This window comes from Limulus polyphemus, unplaced genomic scaffold (genome assembly GCF_000517525.1).
Source record: "Limulus polyphemus unplaced genomic scaffold, Limulus_polyphemus-2.1.2 Scaffold26, whole genome shotgun sequence".
Classification (NCBI taxonomy): domain Eukaryota; kingdom Metazoa; phylum Arthropoda; class Merostomata; order Xiphosura; family Limulidae; genus Limulus; species Limulus polyphemus.
This window is the reverse complement of record NW_013665636.1, coordinates 1,048,655-1,057,138: the sequence shown is the minus strand read 5'-3', so window position 1 is coordinate 1,057,138 and position 8,484 is coordinate 1,048,655. Positions and strand designations below refer to the sequence as shown.

The 8,484-nt window shown below is 37.2% G+C and overlaps 2 protein-coding genes across 2 annotated transcripts in view; both read right to left on the bottom strand.

Moving 5' to 3' along the window:
• LOC106459196 (alpha-scruin-like) overlaps nucleotides 1-5,265 on the bottom strand; it is a 35,448-nt gene extending 30,183 nt beyond the window's left edge. Inside the window, exon 1 of the mRNA XM_022385898.1 lies at nucleotides 4,843-5,265. Coding sequence (XP_022241606.1) covers nucleotides 4,843-5,265 — 423 coding nt within the window. The remainder of the gene's footprint in view (nucleotides 1-4,842) is intronic.
• A 1-nt stretch (nucleotide 5,266) lies between these two features.
• Nucleotides 5,267-6,714, bottom strand: LOC106459185 (tigger transposable element-derived protein 6-like). The gene is made up of 2 exons (XM_013918790.1): nucleotides 6,589-6,714; nucleotides 5,267-6,040 (listed from the first exon to the last, which is right to left on the bottom strand). Exons 1-2 carry the CDS (start codon nucleotides 6,712-6,714, stop codon nucleotides 5,267-5,269), a joined length of 900 nt encoding a protein of 299 aa, XP_013774244.1.
• Between the last annotated feature and the right edge of the window lie 1,770 nt (nucleotides 6,715-8,484).

Sequence of the window (8,484 nt, the reverse complement as noted above, 5' to 3'; positions counted from 1 at the left end):
GAACCCGCGACCCTCAGATTGCGAGTCGAGTGCCTTAACCACCTGGCCATGCCGGGCCAGACAGGTTATAAACTACTTACGTCAGTGTACAGTGAAAAAAGTGGCGTGATATTTGGTAGTACGATATTTGTCTGACACATTACAATATTCACACACACCTTCGTCAGAAAGTAGCTAGACAGGTTATAAACTACTTACGTCAGTGTACAGTGAAAAAAGTGGCGTGATATTTGGTAGTACGATATTTGTCTGACACATTACAATATTCACACACCTTCGTCAGAAAGTAGCAAGACAGGTTATAAACTACTTACGTCAGTGTACAGTGAAAAAAGTGGCGTGATATTTGGTAGTACGACATTTGTCTGACACATTACAATATTCACACACACCTTCGTCAGAAAGTAGCTAGACAGGTTATAAACTACTTACGTCAGTGTACCCCACTTTTTTCACTTCGTACTACCAAATATCACGAATGTGTCAGACAAATAACAATATTCCCACACCTTCGTCAGAAAGTAGCTAGACAGGTTATAAACTACTTACGTCAGTGTACAGTGAAAAAGGTGAGCTAGACAGAGTTTTCTATAAGGATAAACAGTAGAATATAAGGAGTATTTTAGGAAACTTGAAAGAAACTAAACATCTATGATTTGTTTATAGTTTCTTTTGACGTTCTTTTCATTCCTGAAATTGTTTTCGCGTTATATAAAAGTTATATATTTTTGGAAGTTACGGAAATTTTCTTCTATGGCAAGACATCAAGTAAGATTAGTTTGAACTAAGTGTTAGGCAGTTTGGTTAAGTATTTTCAGCATGAGAAGAGAAAAAAAAAACAAGAAATATCCGTGACACTCCACCAGCCTAGATGAATAACTGCTGGGTGTTTAAAGACACCTTTAGACTTAAGAAACTTTGTTATCATTATTTCAGAACACTCAAGTAATTTTTGATGATAAAAATTGACAGGATGTTTACACAAGAAGCTGCCAAGGTTATGCTTTTAGTTAGGCCAGAATATGAATTGGGCCGTGATAAGTTATTGAGGAAAAGTCCTTATTTTACTGTAATTTGCCTGTATGTATTTTTCTGTGGTGCCCACTGTAGTGATAAAGGTGTAATACAAAGACTGTTCACCTGCTGATGTTTGTAGTTGTCTAGAACAGTGAATTCATTTTATTTTAACGTTTTTAGGGTGTCCTAAACTAAGGAGCCTTTTTTTTTTAATTTCAGCTACGTGACTGATTATGGCGCTGTCAAAGCACGAGAAGGTCGAGTTAATCCTGTTGTGTAGTCCTGGGAGGAAGGTTGCTCCTGAATTTACTGCACACCATCCATAGAAAGAAAGAAACATCACTCACAGTGCTGTTCGGAAACTGCTAGCTAAATTTAAAGAGACTGGTAATGTGGACCACTGACAATGACACGAATATGCTTAATCCAAGAGAGTGGAAATACTGTATGCAAACTTGTTTCAAATTACAAGGACGGCATGTGGAACACATTCTGTAAAATTCTTTGAAGTGTTTATGGTTCCGGATTTTTCGTACACCCTGTATTTAACCTGAACTGGTTTGATGTTGTCTTATTGTTTACTGTAGTGGAAAGCGTGTATATTTATCCAGGATATATGAATTTTAGTTGAAAAGTCTCAGTTCAGCTAAATATTGCTTACAATATTTATTATATAATGCTGAACAAAAGTAGAGTCTATTTGATTATAGATGGCAGTACAGAAATGATAGAATGGTTATCCAGATCAAGCTGGTGGGAGCAGTAGCTTCTATAACCATGGTTACGTGAGTCGTTAGACAGCCTGTAAAAAAACGTATTGATATAATTATGTCAACAAAAAGTTTATAAAAATATATACGTTTTGTATATCTTTATTATTAATGTTAATACGTTCAGACCTGAATGCCATTTTAATACTCATTGTTAAATGATAAAAAAATCACTTTTCATAACTGTTATAGTATATTGGATTAAATAATACCTGTGAAATAGTCTTTTGAAAGCACAGCAATATTAGCGCAACCAAAGTCTCAGGTATTTTGAAGTGAACAAATTGTACAAAGTGTATGGTGTTGATAGAAAACCAACTAAACATTTTCAAACTAAAACCTACAATATCTTATTTGAAAAAGGTAAATAATGCCTGTATTAAAGTCGAAACGATCATATATTCCTTAATGCATTGAACTGTAAACTTCCAAAATGTGGTGTGTTTCATGTTTTACATGAATTGTAGACTATAAATTAGCTTCTATTTTGTAAAATTTCACAGTTACAAATATGGTATGTAACCCTAAAGTGAAAAAGGACCTATTTAATTATACGTACTTCGCTTGAATCTGAAATAAATTATACTGTCATGACACTTACTAGTAAACTTGAAGGTATACGGTACATCGATAGGTTATAAGTGAAACTACGTATACGTAACTTAAGTGTGATATATGGTAGTACGTTATTTACTACAAAACATTTTGATTGTGATATTTACAAGGTCAAAGATTTTAAAGTTTATATAATATAAACATTCGTTGACTAAAAGAACAATTATATGTTTAAAATGTTCTATAAGTAAGTACAAAATTTTAAAACAAGAAAACTAAATTACAGCATAAAAGCATAGCTTAGAATTAACAAGCCCAATATTAGAGAATTTTCCACGTTTTTAATATGGTCAGTTTGTAAGTTCCATTTCAGTAGAATATACCTTAGATCCTCATCTTAGTATTTTCTGCCAAATAAATGTATTATTGTTTATGAGCAATTCATAAATAGCTATACACTGAGTACTTAATGGAAAACCACTCACCTAAACAATTTTATTTTATGATTAAATATCTTTCTAATGTAAAAATTAGTTTATCTATATTGTTGCGTCAGCGAGGTCACGTGACTAGTGTCACGCCACGATTCTAGAACTATCTTGTTCCTTCGTGAATGTCCTAGCATTTACTAGATATATGTTTGTCTGGTATATATATAAGACGCTCACAACGTGACGGGACAAAGTGTGTAGGTAGTGAGTAATTGATTTGCAGTCAGAGAGTATTGTTGAAGCTCGTTATAGCGTTTGTTTTAGCGCGAATGTTGAAATCAAGTGTATCGTAAAGTTATATTCAGAAAGAATAAACGAGTTTTATTAAGTAAGGACTTGTGTCGCTAAAGTTTCGTCGGAACGAAGTTACGGAAAATCAATTAACGAACAGAGACGTAACAATATAAATAAACCAGTCAAAGAATGTCTTCATTATACAGGAAGATTCAGACCTAAAACGTATAAAAAAATTACTTTTTTATTGAGGTACTCCCAGATATACTGTCTTTCCGATCAGATCCATTAGTAACTGCAAATAATTTAAATATTTGTTCATTTAATTATATTTAAGCACAAAAGCTACACAATGTGCTATATTTGCTGTGCCAAACAAGGTTATCAAAACTTGCTTTTGGGCAGTACAAGCCTTCATATACAAGCGGACATAACTTGAGAAATGCAAAGAAATGTATTACAGATTTAAATCAGAATTCTTTGGCTGAAGTGAAGAAAGATACAAAACACAATATGAAAACAAAGTGAATAGAACTCTAAGTTGAAGAATACATTTTGACAATAACCAGCACTTCACTGGCTACTGCTGAAAAGAACACTGTAAAGAGAGGGCTCAAAAACCTTGTTGAGCTTGCTTTAGAGTAAAAGAATACATCATTATATGAAACATAACGTATTCCGCTATACAACAATATGTCTCACGAAAGAATGCAAGTGACCCCAAAGGGAGTAACATAGAACAATAGGAAGCTACAGAAAGAATATTAGCTACATTTTGTGACCAACGATATATTGTTAAATCTTCACATAAGGCTGGAAATGAGTATGTACAAAAAAAAAATTGAGACACTTTGGCAGATTTGAAATGTTTATCTTACTAAACAAAAGAGAGATAAGGTAAATATTCATTTAGAAAAATGTTAAACCAATTATCAAAGAGAAGATTTGTTTGTTTGTTTGTTTGGAATTAAGCACAAAGCTACACAATGGGCTATCTGTGCTCTGCCAACCATGGGTATCAAAACCCGGTTTCTAGCGTTGTAAGTCTGCAGAAATACCGCTGTGCCACTGGGGAACACGAAGAGAAGAAGTAACGGTGATGTAAATAATAAGTTAACCATGAAAAACTTTGCAAAATAGTAGTTGATTAAGTGTTAATGCAAATTCTCAGTGATACAAAATAACAAATCATTTTGTTAATCAGCAGATAAAAATAAAAACTGTTACACTTCTAAGAAATGTTTTTTATGTTTTAATAAAGCAGAATACTCTCTAACGACCGACCTTACAGCCAGTCTATCAAAGTCGTATCCGCGGGGATGTCGTTAGGAAGGGGCTGGGCCATTGCCTACAGTCGGCCAGTCATCCTTGGCCAGAGGTGAGTGGTAATCAAGCGCGACTGATTGATGATTTCACACCTTTCGTGCCAAATTCGTGGACAGGCAGAGAGTGATTATTTATGTGAATAAAGTGACATTAAACAACTAATGTGTTTATTGTTTGATTTCAACATCTAAAACTTATGTTTTTTTCGCCATTTCGTAGATTTTTGCATTTTAAGAAGTAAATGTCAGAGGCAGCGATCGTCAGGCTAAATGAAAAATGCGAACTGTGGAAACACTATGAATAGTCAGAAAATACTTTTTTATCATTTTTCTTTCAATCAATATTCAAAGCTTGCACAATATCAACTTACACAACTTCATCTTACATAAAGAAATCAGACAGTTTTGTTTGCTTAACACATGACACATCAAGTTCGACAGCAAACAAACCCGCGAGGGCAATGTCCAGAAGTTTTTGTTGTTGGTTGCTAGTGCTTGGTCTCTTATTTCTTCAAAGTGGGAAAGAGTTTGTCGGGCCGAGATGTGAGAAGCTGCTAGGGCTTTTGTTTCTTCTTCGACCTCAGAGGCAGTTTCCACGACACCAAACACCTCTGTCGTTGCCGTGACCTCGTTGTCGCACTCAACAAAATCTGCCCATGACGACCCCGGAAGCAGTGGCAGCAGTTCGGCTGGAGCCGTCTCTGTGGCATCAGCAGAGGCCGTGGGAGCTGTGGCAAAGCTGAATCCACAGTGTGCAAAGCACTTCTGAATGGTTTCAGCCTGCACACAGTCCCAGGCATAGTTCAGCCAAGATATGGCATCCAGCACTGTGACCTTGCCGGCCAGATCAGCAGCAGTGCTAGCCTTATCCATCTTAAGGAGGATGTGGCGAAGAAGTTTTTTTCCTGTAGGTGGATTTGACGGCTTTGTTGATTCCACCAACACAGGGCTGGAGACGAGCTGTTGTGTTTGGGGGCAAAAATACAAGTTTTACATTCGACAAAGTCATAGCAGCACAGTTATCAACAAACATTATGATTTTACGTTTTTCAAGAGTCATTTTGTTGTTCAGTTTTTGGAGCCAGTCTTTGAAAATTGTGGATGTCATCCAGGCACGTTTGTTGGCTTGGTAGGTGACAGGCAGCGAAGACGTCGAATAGCCACGGAAACATCGAGGATTGGCAGCACGACCGATGACGAGGGGGGTGAGTTTCTCGCCCGTCGCACTGCAGCCAAGTAGCACGGTTATCCTCTCCTTTGAATTCTTGCTCCCGTGGCACTTGTCGCCGCGAATGACTTGGGAGCGGGTTGGGAGAGCACGATAGAAGAGGCCAGTCTCATCGGCATTGAAAATATCTTTGAGACTGTACCCCTCGCAGATGCTCTCCAGATGGCTGCACCAGTCGTTGACCGTCTCCTCGTTGACTGACGCCCCCTCACCAGACAGGACAGAACAGGATATGTTGCGCCGTTTCTGGAAACGATCTAGCCAGCCATTTGAGGCAGAGAAATCATCAAGGCCAAGCTCGACAGAGAGCATGACTGCCTTTTCTTGGATTAATTTGCCAGTGATTGGAATGTTTTTCGATCGAGCATTGCAAAACCATTCAAACACCTGTTCATTGAGCTCATGATTGGCAGTTTTTCTCTAACAGTAAAAAGAGCCTTAGCCCTGCTTTACTCATCCAGGTCGACTTGCCAATATTAAACCATGGAACACTACTTGAATATACATAGGAGCCGTCATTCCCTTCTCTACATACACTCGGGCTTTCCACTGTTCCTGGACTCGATCTGGGAAGAATTGGATAACTTTTCTATAAAACATCAGCTCAGCTATATCACAAGTATAACTGACTGACAAACTACACAGTTCATCGATTCCTACCAAACTGAGATTTACTTCCTTTCTAAAGTCTAGTTTGTTGATATTTGTTAGAATGAAGTCAATATTCACTTCTCTCAGTGATGGTGTCACTTCAGGGCTTGAAATATCACAAAGTTCACATTCTGGTGGTGTCACATAAGCTCATGTGGAAATCCCTAAATTAACTTATTAATCAGGATGTTCTTCCCATTTGCAGAAGTCATGGTCAGATGTACATTGCCGTGCAATCGGCACAGATTATCTGTGTAGATCACCAGTCCCTCGCTACTGATCTTCTAATAAGTCTTAATATCTGTCCAAAAGATTACCCAATTCTCCAAGGGGTTGAAACAACAATGCAGGTCATTGATGACAGTTTTTGAGTTATCTTGCTGCTCCTCATCTGAGCGTTCAACAGCATCTAGGTCTGGCACATGAAGCTCAGAACTAGGCATTGTATAGTCTATTCCTGAATCCATCCATTCCAGTCAAATATTTCAAGAATTAATCCAGCTCCACTTTTGCCATTTCTTTGAACATTAGGGGTATGATCTGCTTGGCCTCACTCACAGATACGTGTGTGTGCCAGGCCAAAGCTTTTCTCTTTCTTAATCCAATGGATGCCAAGAGGAGATGCTGCCACTGTTTTTCGTTCTAAATGGAAGGTACTCATAAGGACTCCAACACCACAGTTAGTAGTTTGTCCCTAGTTCAAGGCTATAGGTCAACTATCTACTCAAGGTGATTCATTATCCATTCTGCATAACCTCAGGTGTCGTGAATTGTTATCAATTTCATGGGAAAATTTCCATCCTGAGCGGTACCTCACTTCATGGGTCATAATCTTCGTCCATGGGTGCCAGTTGACTCACATGCTGGGAAGAAAACTCTGAATAGCAAAAGTTTTCTTCCATTTTTTTGTCCACTTGAGCTCTTGATCAGAGTTGGAACTAATATGTTCTGACAGTAAACAACCTGGGAGTTTGATAGAAACTTCCCCACATGGTCTCAAACTCGTAAGGTGCGAAGTCTTTACAATGAACCAGCTTCAGTCACCTGAGCTTCCCTTTCATTGATCCTTGGGAGTACTGTCTAGGTGCACCAGACATGATTAGGTATCCCTAAGTCAGCAGTTGCAGTCTGACCAAAGTTATGGACTTTCACATCATCAGAACTTCTCTTAGTCTTGACATCTTTCCATACAACTGTTTCTATCTCTGCTCACAAATCCCTCTCTCAGTCTTGAGTATTTCTTTGTCCAGAATAAGCTGTTCATTAGATAATAGTATTTTTTCATCTTTTTAATCGAATTTCACAGATCAAGCAAGGGCTCATATGCACATTACTGTTTCAGGAATTTCACAATAAATCCTGATGATATGGTACCAAGGTTTCGCCTTCCTATGTACTTTTGGTATTTTCTGGTAAAATATATGACTTTCTGACAGGTATCAGATAGATAGATCCACAATAACAACAAATTCATTCAGGGAATAAAATGAACAACTTTGGTAAGATAACATAACTAAGTCTTCCTGGTGTGTGTGAAATAACGAGCCTCGAAAAACTAGATAAAAATGAAAACAGTCTTTATTATTTGACAAACAAAAAGAAACACAGCAAAGAAAACAATAACAACAACAACAAAAAAAACAAGTAACTTCTACTTAGCTGTACATAATCCCACAGCTTTCTTTCTCTCGGGATAGACTTCAGCTAAACCATATATAGTGACATTAGCTCTATGTAGACAGTGAGAGATAAAATGTGCATGTTACGGCCTTTTTTGCAGTTACATTCAAAATTTAATTAAGCAACTTTATTATCAATGCATATCAATAAACCTGGCATACAAACGTAGTTTATAATTTAGAGTTTTGTATTATCTAAGCCTCCTTTCCCAATGGCTAAGTGGCAAAGTCTACAGGTTTATGAATCTAAAAATTGGCTTTCTATACCTATTGTGGGCAGAGTAAATATAACACATTGTGTAGCTTTGTGCTAACAAACAAGAAATATATCTAAATTTCAAAAGGAAATATTTCAATAAATTCTTAATTTTGACTTCTCCGTGTTCACATGATGTGTTTCTCTGAATTTTTTATCTTACATTTTCTCCATTCCCTTCTAAGACTATAAGAGAGGCTATCCAATCCAAAATCCAAATGATGAACACTGACAGATGACTGAGGATGACGTTGTAACGTCGAAACATGTATAGTCGT